This window comes from Phocoena sinus, chromosome 18, assembly GCF_008692025.1.
Source record: "Phocoena sinus isolate mPhoSin1 chromosome 18, mPhoSin1.pri, whole genome shotgun sequence".
Classification (NCBI taxonomy): Eukaryota; Metazoa; Chordata; class Mammalia; order Artiodactyla; family Phocoenidae; genus Phocoena; species Phocoena sinus.
In genome coordinates, this window is record NC_045780.1 from 59,059,091 (window position 1) to 59,074,228 (window position 15,138).

The following is a 15,138-nucleotide window of genomic DNA, read 5'->3' on the forward strand; positions in this document are numbered from 1 at the left end:
TTTTATATCAAACATAATAGTGTTTAACACAATATAGGTACTAAAAACATGTGTTGAACAAATAAACTCGTAAATGGGTATTTCTTGTGTGTACAAAGAATTTTTTGGAGCCCATTTTTCTCACTGTTAAGGAGGTAACAAACACAATAAAATGCTGTTCTCAATAAGGCATGATAATCCAGCTCAGAGAAAAAGAAAACTTTAAGCAGTTACTTGAACACTATGTTACAGCAAGTGCTAGATAATGCAAGAGAATGTTCAGATAATCAAATCTTTAATGTTGGTTAGAGGGGACAGGGAAGGTTTTGGGGCGTTTTTTAAAGACCTATTACAATATTTTAATTTATAAATATTCACATTTTATATTGAAAAGTCTTCATTGTCTTAGCAAAATCAGAAGAAGTGCTATAATAAAATGCTGTCATTAAAAAAATAATAAACAAACAAAAAAACCTTGATTTTCTAGTTAAGTCTTTGCCTGATACTGTTGAAATTATATCATTTTGGGTTGTGTGTGATATCATCCAAACATAAAGATATAAACTTTGTGTGCTAAAACGTGACTGACAACAGGACCGTTAAGATTTCACTTTAAGCTCACACTGTACAGGGACTAAAGTAGAGAAGGGAAAACAGAAGTTTCATAGATCTCTCTTAGGAAGAAACGCTTCAAAACCAGCCAGCAACAGCCGCTGAAACTTATAAGCATTTACTAAGTGCCTGCACATTTCACCTTAACCCTATGAGGTAGGTTCTGCTATCATGGAAGTTGTTTTTTTTTTTTTTTTTTTTGATGAAGAAAGTATCTACAGTGAATTCTCTAGAACAGTAGATAAAAGAATGGTAGAGGAAGTGAAAAGCCAGTTATTTGAAAGGGCAGCACAAACCAAAGTTTTGGAGTTGGGAGAAAAGCAGATTTATTTTGAAGGGATAAAAGGATTATGGGAGTCTCCTGTTGAATGAAGGATTCCAGATGATAAAAGTTGAATAATGTAAAGGTTAATTTAGATATTCTCATGCAAGCCATGATCCATCTTAAAGTATTGTGAGGAAATTATGTTTTAGGATGATTGTTTTTCTCGGAAAAACCAGAAAGGATACAGAAAATCTAGGCATAACATAATGCTTGTTTGGACTTGTTTCCTAGAAATGACTAGAGATATTTGAGAACCAAGAACTCATGAATTCCAAGAGACAGATCATAGCTCCAGGAGGAAGATACACAGAAAAGCTTATCTGGCTCTGTAATGAAACTGCTTCTTTTCCACAGGAATGTGCATATTTCAGCGAGTGAATATAAGCCAGAAGGCAGCAGGCTTTGTTCTAACGGGGCCAGATATTAGTTTGTATATTTAAAATGTGTCACAATTACACACTCACTCATCTTCCTGTAGACAGCAGTGAAGATCTGCTTCACTTTTCAAGGATAATTACTTATCTTCTCTAAAGAACCATTTTGATATTTCCCTTCACCCATCAGAGTATCAAATAAAGTTAATGTTGCCAGTACACAGCATGGTTCTGTGTAGTGAAGATAACAGAAGCTAGCTTCTATTAATTACAATTCTATCAATTAATATTGACAGCTAGAATTGAATGTCACATATAAGGGCTATGAAGAGAAACCATTTTAGCCAATTAATTTACTCTCATATTTTTAGAAAGATATTCAGTGCCTCCATTGATAGCAATGTGTCATAAAAAATAAAATAGTTTTGAGTACTATAGGACAGAAATTAATTTGGTAAAATCATCTTCAACTCTTCATTACTTCTCATATCATTCTTCCAAATATTATCCTTATTTCTGAAGTATATATTTTTTCTTTTTAATTTTTTATTGGGAATGTGAATGTAAATTGAAATGTTCTGATAGTTAAAAATATATATATATGGTGAAAAATAAATTTCCATTCTACTCAAGATTTCCCAGTCTTCCAAGAGGCAATGGCTATTGCTGGATTTCTGTATCGTTCCAGAAAACTTCTCTTTTCTCCCTCCCCCTCTGTCTCTCTGTCTCTGTCTCTGTCTCTGTCTCTGTCTCTCTCTCTCTCTCTCAGTTTCGACAAGGTACATAGATGATGCTATCTATACTATTAATAATGACAGAACTGTATTCCTATATACACTGTTATTACAGGAAGAAAGGTCTTCCAAGGTATAGATTGATGTGTACCACTTTTCATGTAGTCAGACTTGTAGGCCATTCTTAGTCATTTACAAATGCAAGCATCTGTTACAAGGAATATCTTCTTATATATCATTTTGTATACTTAACTTCTGTACACCTGTAGGCTACTTTCTGAAAATATGATTGTTCAAAAGATATATCCATTTTAAATTTTGGTAGATATTTCCAAGTGGTCCTCCAAAGAGTGTGTTTTAATACCTAATTCTGGCAAAAAAAAAAAAAAATCAGAGGGTATTTACAAGGAACTATATGAGACAGGAAGAAAATTGTCTATTTTTTGCACCTCTTTCTTTTATGCCTCTGAGAGCGTATTCCTAAGACTGTAAATAGCTAAGCCTATAAGTGAATAAATAATCTTGGTAAAATTAGTTTAGCCAGCCATTTAGGATTTGACAAATATCACTGCATGATATATTTAACTGCTGTAATTCTAAAAGTATCAAACTAATCAAAAACATATGCTATACAGTTAGTTAGTTTAGTAATTGCATAGAGAAACAATCATAAATGCTGACTCGTGTTTTCACCTCCAGGAGAAACTTTTCTCCTTTCAGGGATATGTGGTATATGTAATTTCAATTTCAAAGACATTAAAAATATAACTTAAATCTGAAAAATTTTTCATTTATTAAATAAGATAATATAGTCTTCTTAGCCATTACCATAACGCAAGTAATCTATTCAAGCTAATTTGGGAGGAGTCTGGAATCTAGCATTAGAATTCTGTAATCCTAACTCACCAGTCAGGCTGACAACAACAAAATACGAGGTCTACTGGCTTTCGATCTCAGTGATGTTGATTTGTACTCATAAAATCTCATACTTATTACCAGAGAACTTCCTTGTTTATAATCTCTGTTAGACTGCTGCATGAGGGACTATAATTCCTGACTAAGCATTTTACTATTCTGAAGAACCCACACAGTGATACACAAATGTAATATGATGAGATATTTTAAGAAATGCTTTTAACATAAGAATTCCTCCAGAGTCCGTAAGGCACTGAAACAATAATTCCAGGTAATAATAAATATGAATTCACAAAAATGTATGGTCAGTTTCAAGTGACAAATATGCTAATCGTGGTTTGAATTTAAATTTTAATAGGCAGGTATCAAATTATGTCCATAATTTGCACTAATTATTGACAAATATATTACCACATATGAAATGTATTTATAATGACACTAGATCGTGAGCTAATTATGACATGCATAAATACATTCATAAACATTCAAAGATTCTCAGCTTTTCACACCCACCTCAATCAAATAATGTTTAATTTAGTGTCAATGACCTTAAATCTGGAGAGGTGTATTTGATCAGACATTTAATTTTCTAGTTCCTAAGTGTGTTTATGCAATCATATGCGTGCGTTTGAGTGTTGTGTGGTAGCATGTATACATATCATATGACTGTATATTGTTGAATATAGATTAAAACATGAATATGTCTGTTCCTTTAGATAAAAATCTTGCTCAAATTTGATCAGTTACATGATTTATTTATTTCTTTTCTAGGCAATAGTCAACACTCAAAACAAATAGGAATCTACACACTAATAAATGAGGCTCTTCCTGATTTCTATGATGTTTTCCTTCCCCATTTTTCTGTTCTTATCTCTTCATGTCTCAGTATTTTCTCAAAATTCCCTTTCCTGCAGAGTAGCTTATAGAGACACCTAGTGGTAAACTAACGGCGGCTTCTCAGGCCATCCTTAATATTGAGTTAATGGCAGAAAGTTGTCATTTATTTATTTGAACCACGAGAGGTAAACTGGAATATTTTTAGTGTCGGTGTTTCTAACAAAATTATTACCTGTGTTAATTGCAAACATGTTTAGTGTTTCTTAGCTCAACAAAATGTATTTTAATTAGGATAATAAAGTAAAAATAAGACAAAAATTAAACTAAAATTTGTTATTAAATCCAATTGTGAGGATTTAGGAAAGTAATAGAAGAATGAACTAAAATAACTATGTTTCAGTTATCTTTAGTAGTCCAATAATTAGATAAGCTATTTTATACCCTTTGAGAACTTCTACAGAGGTTATGAACATTGAAAAAATGTGTCTGTGATAGAACTGAACATTTATATTCCAAAAGTTTCTAACTGTAATTAATATGTAATTTGAAAATTATGACACTTTAAAACTTTCATTTTGAAAATATAAAAGCATTTCTTTAAAAATAAATGTTCTAAAATGTTAGAAGATATTGACTAAATAAAAAAATACAGCAACAAGCCTTTTTTGGGTGAAGTTTAAGTTACCTGTTTATATAATGTACCTGTAGCAAGTGGCTATCATTCCTAGGCCAAATGTTTCTAAATTTAACAGGAAGTTCTATTATAATATTTTCTTTTTAATTATATGATATTACTGATTGCTTTTTTTCCTCACTTACACTTACCCCAAATTTAAGCAAAATAAACAGAATTGTTTCCAAGTCAAGTATGAATGACCTTACTAAAAAAATATTTGCAGAATAGATTCAGGAGAAATTTCAAGATATGTTGCAAAACCTCAGGAGACTGCAAAATTCATCACCTCTAGAAAACTCTTTCTAACTCAACATAGATGTGGAAAGATATGTTAGTGGCTATATGTATATACATATATATCAGAATTCATATTAATTTTGTATTTAATCAGGATATTATAACCACAATGTTACCCCAAATATTACCAAGAAAGACACAGTATCAATTATGTTTAAGACGACTCCAAAAGATACTATATAATTAATTCCAAAATTAAATGGATAAAATACATTTAAGTCGTAAAACCACCCAGTTATCAAAGGAACAGGCACATGTGCACTCAGCCTGCATTGGGCCACTTATAACAATCAACTTTTTTTCTGTACGTGGGATGGACTGCAGCTCAAATATTACAAACACTGGAAATATGCCTTATGAATGTAAAGACCCTTTTTGCGGGGAGGGAGGTGTCTGGTTGCATGGAAAGAGCCAGGAATACTTACTGTAGAGATGACGCTAGTGGAGTTTAGCAGGTGACTCTTCAAGAAACTTGCTTTCTACCGTTACTGCATTTATTTAGGGATTTCCAGCTTTCTAGTACACACCAAATACGTTCACAATCTCTCTGAAAGTCGTTCACATTCCCTTGTATCGCCCAAACATACTTATAAAACGTAATTCTTAAGAAAAAAAAATAGCGCCCTTGTTTGCCGCTAGGATGAACCACTCCCTCTTCCAGGGTCCTTTACAGTAAGTACAAGAGACAGCAGCACGGGCTGTGTTAGTCTAAATGGGAGGTGGAAGGCAGACGATCAGCCCAGGGCTGGAATCCTCTGTCCCTGACAACCAACAAGCCTGACACTGTCGGGGTTATTTCCACCCCTCCCTTCTTCAATCCGAGGATTGCACCGTCCCACGCTAGAGTTACGCACATGGTCCAAGAGTCCTCTGTCTCCCACGAATGTCACATCCAAGGGTGGGGGGCGCTCCGCTTGCGCCGCCGGGGCCCAGGGGCGCCTTCGCTCTCGGCTGCCATCTATCGGCCACGGAGCGCCCGCTTCGCCCCGGGCCCATCATGTCTGCTGCAGCTTGGCTCGCACCGGTGGCGCGACAATAAACAAGTGCACTGCATGGGGCCCTGCGCCCGCGCCGAAGCAGATGTCTCAGAGACCCCTGCGCTGCTTACCGCGTAGCCACCTCCTCACCGCCGGGGAGGGAAGACGCGACTTTCTCTAAGTTTTTCTGAGCCGCCGGGCTGCCGGGACACGCCACAGGCTTAGAACAACGTTGTTCCTGCCCCCCACCTCCCCGCGGACCCCCAAGGATGTCGGAGATAGAGAATCCCAAATAATGACGATCGTGCGCCGCATCAAGAGAAGGAATAGAGGAAAAGCCCCTGCAAACACCGGGAGCGATGAAACAGCCAAGAGGATGCGGGAACCTTACATGTACTAATTAGGGGTTACGGCGGCGGGCTTGGCAAGGGTGCAGCGGCGGCGGGATCCCAGTGCGGTGGTCTCCGGTGCGCGGGGGGGGGGGGGGGGGCGGAGGACGGCGCAGGAGCCGCAGCCGCCGTGGGAGCAGCCGAGGGGCCGGTGCCACCTTCGCTCGCCCCCTCACTACCATGTACAGTGTGCGCTGCAAGAAGAAGGCGGGCGATGTATGCACACCCCTGCGCCCCGCTCCCTCTGGCTCGTCCCCGGGCGTGCGCCACTGACCAGGGGGGAATGTGGTGAAGACGGCGAGAAGAGCCGAGGGGGGAGGGGAGGGCCGGCCGGCGCGAACCCAGGCCCGAGGGTGCGAGGAGCCGGAGGCGGCTGGAGCGGGTGGCGGCCGCCGCTAGCTTGGAGAAAGTTGGCCCCTATACAGATGGCAACTGTAAGTACCCGCCTGGGGGGTGCGGCGAAGGATGCCGGGGACCCAGCGATCGCGCGGTGGCGGGGCTGGGAGCGAGTGAGCATGAGTGTGAGCGGGTGCGAGCGCGCGGCGAGGCTGACCGTCACGTTGGCTGGGCCGGCGGGCAGCCTGCTCCGCGTCTCCCTCCTCGGGCTCCACGCCTCCTCCCCCTCCAACAGCTCCTTCCCCGCCCCGCGCGGCTCCAGCTCCCGGCCCCTAATGCGAGGCGCCGCGACCGCCGGTCCTCCGCCGCCCCCTCCCCCTCCCTTCCCGGCTCGCCGCTCGCGATCGCCCCCCTCTCCCCCACTCCCACCCCGCTGCCGGCTCCGACTACCACGGAGAGCGCGGGGGAGAGCCGGCTGGGGAGCCCCGGAACCCGCGGTCGCCACCACGGCGGCGGCCCGGGGGTGGCGGCGTCCGGGCGCCTCTTTTCTCCAGCCGCTCGGATCTCAGCGCTCGCCCTCCCTCGGCTTCCGAACCCCGGTGCCCACCCGAAAGAGGTATTTTTTGTAAGGGTGGCTATGATGAGTGGGCCTTGGAGATGTGAGACGGGGTAAGTCGGCCGTTTACTTTGCAAAAGAGGCTCCAGTGTGTGTGTCCGTGTGCGTGGCGGCCGGGTGGCTTTCTTTCCCTCTCCGCCCTCCCCCTCCCCCCCCCCACCCGCTTTCCCTTCCTTCTCTTCGGGGCGGGATGGGGGAGGGGGAGCCTCGCGTCCTGGAACTCCGGGCGCTTCTGCCTGGGCCGCTGTGGGAGCAGCTGTGCCCGGAACCGCGGTTCCGGCCTGGGTGCTGGGCTTCAGCCTGCCCGGCCCCACGTTGCTTAATGCAGGGATGTTCAGGGAGACGATCCAGGGTTTAAATTCTTTGGGGGAAAACAAATAGTTACCCCGCCCCCGCCCTCCATTAAAAAAAAAAAAATCTGAGAATCTGAGAATGTGCCGCGTACCCGCGAATTTACATCGGAGGTGCGTTTCCCAGTCAGAATGTCAGCCTTCCCTGGCTCATTCAACTTTATTTTTTCAAATTTTGGGGCTCCTTTGATGGCAAGAAGGAGGGGAAAGGGAGTGGGGTGAGAGGAAGCTCCTCGACCCTGGCTATCCAGAACTGAATTAAAGTTGTAAACGCTCGAGTTTAATATTGGCTGGACACATTTTGCGATGGCCTGTCAGAGGGGCGGCAGGTGAATGGGGGCGGGGAAGCACCGGGAGGGAGGGGGAGGGGACCCAACCCCACTTGAATGGATGTGCAGATTTGATCCCGCGGAGAACGGAAATTTCAAGGTAAACGTTTTGCTTTCATAGAGGGTGTTTTTGCCGCTTTTAAGCCGGGAGGTGTTTGTCGTTGCTTTGGGAAGTCGGAGATACTTGAGACGTTTATACACTGTGGGTTCCCATTCGTCTCGACACGTCTGGGTGGCCACACGTGAATGATTCGCAGGCACACTTGCAGATGTGCGTGAGAATGCAGGGGCTGTTAATAACGCGGGCTGGAGTCGGCTCGGGGATGAAGATCGAGGTCTCCAGGCTTGAACCCGTGACTCAGAAACGTCTTGGCTCTAGTTTGAGGTTGCGATTCGACATCAGACTTCGGTGGTGGTGAGGCAGAGGCAAGGCTGACCAGAGGAGAAAAGGCATTGGTTCTCCGAGCCCAGCATTTCTACTAAATATTCCCACCCCCCTTCCCCCAACCAACGCAACACGCACTCACACACACTCACACACTCGCTCCATTTATGTCCTTGCCTTTATGAGTGCTGCTGTCGACTCGAAGTAGGAAGTCGAAGGAAGCCTTTAAGGGGACAAAAAGAAAGCCAGAACGAAAAGGGAGAGGGGCTCAGATTGATTCCTTGGGGAGATGAAATTCGGATATTAAAGCACTGGCTTGTGTCACTTGCTGTTCTCCCTCCCTTACACCCTTCTATTTTGCCTCTTAATCAGCCCAAGTCCCCTTTCTCGGGGGGAAAAAGGGGGGGGGTAGGGGGAGTAAAGCACTGACAATTAAATGTAATAAGCAACTCCAAAGATGGGGATGCTGGCGAGGCGGTAGTTCACTCCAAATCTTGCAAATTCGGTAGGGTTAGCTTTGCATATCGTGGCAAACAGACGCGGAGCCCGAGGTTAGAGAGACTTTGGCGCTGGTCCTTGGTTTACTTTTAGCTGGTTCCCGGTAAGCAGTAGGAACGTCCTAAACTCCAGGTATTGAGAGGTGTTCCGGGATTGCGGATGCTTTCGCAGAGTTCTTTGTAATCCGTCGTGCAGAACTATTTCAGTGGCTTAAAGATGCGGTTTAGTAGCGTCGCTGACATGATCTATGAGGAGAAGTGGACGCAGGGCGCTCTCAGGGAAGAGAGCTGCTAAGTGGCACCGTGCATGCAATTAGGACGCTGATGTGCTTAATAGCGTGATAGTGAAGTCCACCATCAAAGCGAACGCGCTCTCCTTTTTCTCCATACTCAAAGCTCCTGGAGAAAATTGGTGACTTAAGAGCTTCTTCTGGGTCCTTTTGATGCATTATCTTGCATCCTTTTTGCCTCTGGAAAGCATTCTTTAGGTTCTCACTCTGGCATTTCCAGCGATGGTTTTAAAATAGCCAAAGTATTGTGGCTCCTGGCTTTTCTGTGAAAATGGGAGACCTTCACTGTGAACTGTCACCTGAAGAGGTTCAGAAGGAAAGGCAGAGGGACTGGGTATAGGTGAGGTGGGGAACCTTGTAAAATGGTGCTTCCTTTCTCTTAAATTAGAGCCATGAAACTGAACTGACAGCCATTTTATGTATATTTATGGATTGGTTTAAAAGTGGGGGGGGGGAACCGGGAAGAATACTAAAATGGGACTTTGCCTAACCTGCCCTTATCTTGTAAAGAGCAGCATGTTCCTATTGTCATTAGGAAATGAAATCAACCTTTAAATCAAAATGAATGTCAGATTTTAATAAAGTCTGGAGAATTTCGAGGTACCACGGACGGTGGAGGGGGAGGGGAGGTTCATTCTTATCCCCTCCTTCTGGATTTCAGAGAAGTAGTATTAGGAAAGAGAGAGACTTTCTGATTGATCCCTTAAATTTTTGTCATATTCTGTTGTTTCCTTTTTTCCTCTCTCCCTTGCAGGAGATAAAATGCACACTTGCTGCCCCCCACTAACTTTGGAACAGGACCTTCACAGAAAAATGCAGAGCTGGATGCTGCAGACTCTAGCTTTTGCTCTAACATCTCTCGTCCTTTCGTGTGCAGAAACCATCGATTATTATGGGGAAATCTGTGACAATGCATGTCCTTGTGAGGAAAAGGATGGCATTTTAACTGTGAGCTGTGAAAACCGGGGGATCATCAGCCTCTCTGAAATTAGCCCTCCCCGTTTCCCAATCTACCACCTCTTGTTGTCTGGAAACCTTTTGAACCGTCTCTATCCCAATGAGTTTGTCAATTACACTGGGGCTTCAATTTTGCATCTGGGTAGCAATGTTATCCAGGATATTGAGACTGGGGCTTTCCACGGGCTGCGGGGTTTAAGGAGATTGCATCTGAACAATAATAAACTGGAACTTCTGCGTGATGATACCTTCCTTGGCTTGGAGGGCCTGGAGTACCTACAGGTCGATTACAATTACATCAGTGTCATTGAATCCAATGCTTTTGGGAAACTGCATTTGTTGCAGGTGCTTATCCTCAATGACAATCTCTTGTCCAGTTTACCCAACAACCTTTTCCGTTTTGTGCCCTTAACGCACTTGGACCTGCGGGGGAACCGGCTGAAACTTCTGCCCTACGTGGGGTTGTTGCAGCATATGGACAAAGTTGTGGAGTTACAGCTGGAGGAAAACCCCTGGAATTGCTCCTGTGAGTTGATCTCTCTGAAGGATTGGTTAGACAGCATCTCCTACTCGGCCCTGGTGGGGGATGTGGTTTGTGAGACCCCCTTCCGCTTACACGGCCGGGACTTGGACGAGGTGTCCAAGCAGGAACTTTGCCCAAGGAAACTTATTTCAGACTATGAGATGAGGCCTCAGTCGCCTTTGAGCACCACGGGGTATTTACATACCACCCCGGCATCGGTGAATTCTGTGGCCACTTCTTCCTCTGCTGTTTACAAACCCCCCTTGAAGCCCCCCAAGGGGACTCGCCAACCCAACAAGCCCAGGGTGCGCCCCACCTCTCGGCAGCCCTCCAAGGACCTGGGCTATGGCAACTATGGCCCCAGCATCGCCTACCAGACCAAATCTCCGGTGCCTTTGGAGTGTCCCACCGCGTGCACTTGCAACCTGCAAATCTCCGATCTGGGCCTCAACGTCAACTGCCAGGAACGCAAGATAGAGAGTATCGCGGAGCTGCAGCCCAAGCCCTACAACCCCAAGAAGATGTATCTGACAGAGAACTACATTGCCCTGGTGCGCAGGAGTGACTTCCTGGAGGCCACCGGGCTGGACCTTCTGCATCTGGGCAACAACCGCATCTCCGTGATCCAGGACCGCGCCTTTGGGGATCTCACCAACCTGAGGCGCCTCTACCTAAATGGCAACAGGATAGAGAGGCTGAGCCCGGAGTTGTTCTATGGCCTGCAGAGCCTGCAGTATCTCTTCCTCCAGTACAATCTCATACGCGAGATTCAGTCTGGGACCTTCGATCCGGTCCCCAACCTCCAGCTGCTATTCCTGAATGACAACCTCCTGCAGACCATGCCCTCAGGCGTCTTCTCAGGCCTGACCCTCCTCAGGCTGAACCTGAGGAGTAACCACTTCACCTCCTTGCCGGTGAGTGGAGTTCTGGACCAGCTGAAGTCGCTCATCCAAATCGACCTGCACGACAACCCTTGGGATTGTACCTGCGACGTGGTGGGCATGAAACTGTGGGTCGAGCAGCTCAGAGTGGGCGTCTTGGTGGACGAGGTCATCTGCAAGGCGCCCAAGAAGTTCGCTGAGATGGATATGCGCTTCATTAAGTCGGAGCTGCTGTGCCCAGACTACTCTGACGTGGAGGTTTCCACGCCCACGCCCTCCTCCATCCAGGTCCCCGCGAGGACCAGCGCGGTGACCCCCGCCGTGCGGTTGAACAGCACCGGGGCCCCCGCGGGCTTGGGCGCGGGCGGAGGCGCGTCTTCGGTGCCCTTGTCCGTGTTAATCCTCAGCCTGCTGCTGGTTTTCATCATGTCGGTCTTCGTGGCCGCCGGGCTCTTCGTGCTAGTCATGAAGCGCAGGAAGAAGAAGCAGAGCGACCACACCAGCACCAACAATTCCGACGTGAGCTCCTTCAACATGCAGTACAGCGTGTACGGCGGCGGCGGCGGCGGCGGCGGCGGCGCTGGAGGCCACCCGCACGCGCACGTGCACCACCGCGGGCCGGCGCTGCCCAAGGTGAAGACGCCCGCGGGCCACGTGTACGAGTACATCCCCCATCCGCTGGGCCACATGTGCAAAAACCCCATCTACCGCTCCCGAGAGGGCAACTCCGTGGAGGATTACAAAGACCTGCACGAGCTCAAGGTCACCTATAGCAGCAACCACCACCTGCAGCCGCCGCCGCCGCCGCCGCCGCAGCAGCAGCAGCAGCAGCAGCAGCAGCCCCCGCCGCAGCTGCAGCTGCAGCCGGGGGAGGAGGAGAGGCGGGAAAGCCACCACTTGCGGAGCCCCGCCTACAGCGTCAGCACCATCGAGCCCCGGGAGGACCTACTGTCGCCGGTGCAGGACGCCGACAGCTTTTACAGGGGCATTTTAGAACCAGACAAACACTGCTCCACCGCCCCAGCCGGCAGTAGCCTCCCGGAATATCCCAAATTCCCGTGCAGCCCCGCTGCTTACACTTTCTCCCCCAATTATGACCTGAGACGCCCCCATCAGTATTTGCACCCGGGGGCAGGGGACAGCAGGCTGCGGGAACCGGTGCTCTACAGTCCCCCCAGTGCTGTCTTTGTAGAACCCAACAGGAACGAATATCTGGAGTTAAAAGCAAAACTAAACGTTGAGCCGGACTACCTCGAAGTGCTGGAAAAACAGACCACATTTAGCCAGTTCTAAAGGCAGAGAAACTCCCTTGGAGCTTTTGCGTTTAAAACCGACAAGCAAGCAGACACACACCGCAAACACATTTGATTAATTGTGTTGTTTCAACGTTTAGGGTGAAGTGCCTTGGCACGAGATTCTCAGCTTCGGCGGAAGATACTGAAAGGGTGTGCAATTTCCTTTTAATATTACACGTGGGGAAACATTTGTGTAAACTGGGCACATCACTTTCTCTTCTTGCGTGTGGAGGAGACGAAGAGTAGGGCTTTACTGAGGGCAATTTGCTTCGCGAGTGACTTGTTAAAGGTCTCAGTAATTTTTGTAGTGGTTGGAAGTGTTAAGAATGGTGGGAGATGGTGGCGCATAGATTCTATTCTTCCTCTTTTGCTCCCTTCTCCCTCCCCTTCTCCCCCCTTTGAGCCATGGGTGGGTCTAAATGGCTTTTGTGGAGAGATTAGCACACCCCAACTTTAATAGAAGGTTTGTTCTCTCTCTTTCTCTCTCTTTCTCTCTCCCCACCCCCCTTTCTGCTTTCTCTCTTTCTCTGCCTCCCTGCCTTTTCCTCCTCTCTCATTCCTTTCCTTTCTTTTTAAAGGATGTGTTTGTATACATTCTGGACATTTGAATTAAAAGAACAAACGTATTGTGATCTTGAAAAGATCACCATAGATGTGGACAAATCATTAAAATTACAGAGTTATATGATCCATAATTGATTAGTCAAAATAACTTATTGATGAAATATACAAATATTTTATTGTAGCACCTATTTTTATATGCACATTTAGCATTTCTCTTTCCTTCACTATTTAGCCTATGATTTTCACAGAGGTGTCACACTATATCAGAAGCTGCATTTCCAAAACTGAAGTGATATCAGGAAGGCATTTTAAATCATTAAAATATGGAGAACTTAATGGCAGAATCTTAAAAGTCAATGCAACCCACCCAATTGGATCTGTAATTTAAAACAAACAAACATTGTATCCTAATGTATAAAAGAAAAAGATTTAGGGCAATTAATTGGGCCATTCCAGTGAGAATCATGTGCAAGTTTCTGGTTTTGTTAGAGAAGATTTAAAAGTATTTTTATTAGTCAACCAAAATGATGTATTGATCTGACTACTATTGTAGCCGATTTTTGATTGTTTAACCAAACCCAGTTGCATTTGTACAGATCCACGTGTACTGGCACCTCAGAAGACCAAATGATGGACTGTACAAATCTCTATACAATGTCTTTATCCCTCTGGGCAGCAAGCAATGATGATAGCCACAAACAGGATATCTGTAAGATGGGGCTACTGTTGTTACAGTCTCATGTATCCCAGCACATGTAATTTTTAAAATAGTTTCTGAATAAACACTTGATAACTATGTCACATATGAGGGACTGAAGTAATGATTACTTAAGGTGCAAAAGAAACAGCTACGTGTGATTGACTGAATCACCATGATTAATAATTTAAGACATAGTAGCTAACTTCTATTCCTGAAAGAAAAAAAAATGTTCCCCAAATTATCAAATATATATAATTACACCTTTGTTGGTTCAGGGAAATATGTTTATCTAAATGTGTCATTTAATGTGTTTATTAATGAAATTTCAACTGTATACTTGTTTTCCTTACTGAAGTATTCATCTAACATGTGGAGCATGGTAAGTAATGTATTGCACATTGATTTTGTATTTTGTCGTGCCAGTATTATTTATTCGGCCTACAATTTTTCATAGTTTAACTTGTGTCAAACTACCTTCAACAATTACGATGGGTACTTTATCTCAAGTTGATCTATATCCTAAATGTTCAAAATGTTTGGTGAGTATAAGCTGTTCATCTCTGAGTAAGGTTGGCCAGTGAATTAGATAATATTTATGGGTAGGAAACTTTTGAATTCATTGAAACTTAAAGAGCCATGTGCTTTATTCGTGTTGGTGGATCTCCCCATAATCTCACCTGGAATGTGCACAACATCAAGGGCTGTTCATGAACTTTATGTTTAAGGAATATTTTCCGTGGCATTCTGCCACAAAGAGGCAGCATTCATCCGTGAGTAAACTGACAGTAACTACTTGAATTCAGATTGAACAGGTGGTAGCATTTCCCTAAGGGGTTAAAAAATAATTAGTAATGCTACATTGGCCAAGTGAAGTAAACTATCCCCATTCTGTGTAACGTTTTCCCTTGCAAATTTTTTTTTTCAAAGGGGAAAGGAATAAACTTAATGCCATGATATTATCATTAAAAAATGTATCTCCTGCTCTCCATCTACCTCCTCCATATTAGATCCAGCATTGTAAGATAAATATAAATACTAGCATTTGACATCACAGTTGGGGTTGTGGTTAATTTTTTCTTCACAGTGGGAGTTATTTTTCTTCAAAAAATGTCAAAATCGCTTTCACAATATTATTATATATAGATATGGCAGTGTTGTATGATTTATAAAATATTAATACAAAGTGGAATCCTCCATGTAACTAAGTTTTTAGTTCTTAATTGATGCATTAAAAGTAAGAGGTAAGAATTACATGAAGTCAAAAACGTAGTTCTGGACAATATAAGTAGTTTCCAGAGAA

At 44.6% G+C, this 15,138-nt stretch overlaps 1 protein-coding gene across 3 annotated transcripts; it reads left to right on the forward strand.

The window, feature by feature from the left end:
* The first annotated feature begins 6,444 nt into the window (after positions 1–6,444).
* SLITRK5 (SLIT and NTRK like family member 5) lies at positions 6,445–14,003 on the forward strand. Of its 3 annotated transcripts, none has more exons than XM_032610697.1 (2): positions 6,445–6,549; positions 9,673–14,003. In XM_032610697.1, the coding sequence occupies exon 2, from the start codon at positions 9,681–9,683 to the stop codon at positions 12,570–12,572; it is 2,892 nt and encodes a 963-aa protein (XP_032466588.1). In that variant the 5' UTR covers positions 6,445–6,549; positions 9,673–9,680; the 3' UTR covers positions 12,573–14,003. The 3 variants fall into 3 exon arrangements, with proteins under 3 accessions (XP_032466588.1, XP_032466587.1, XP_032466590.1); XM_032610696.1 differs by lacking the exon at positions 6,445–6,549 and adding an exon at positions 7,042–7,120; XM_032610699.1 differs by lacking the exon at positions 6,445–6,549 and adding an exon at positions 7,799–7,846.
* The last annotated feature ends 1,135 nt before the right edge of the window (positions 14,004–15,138 follow it).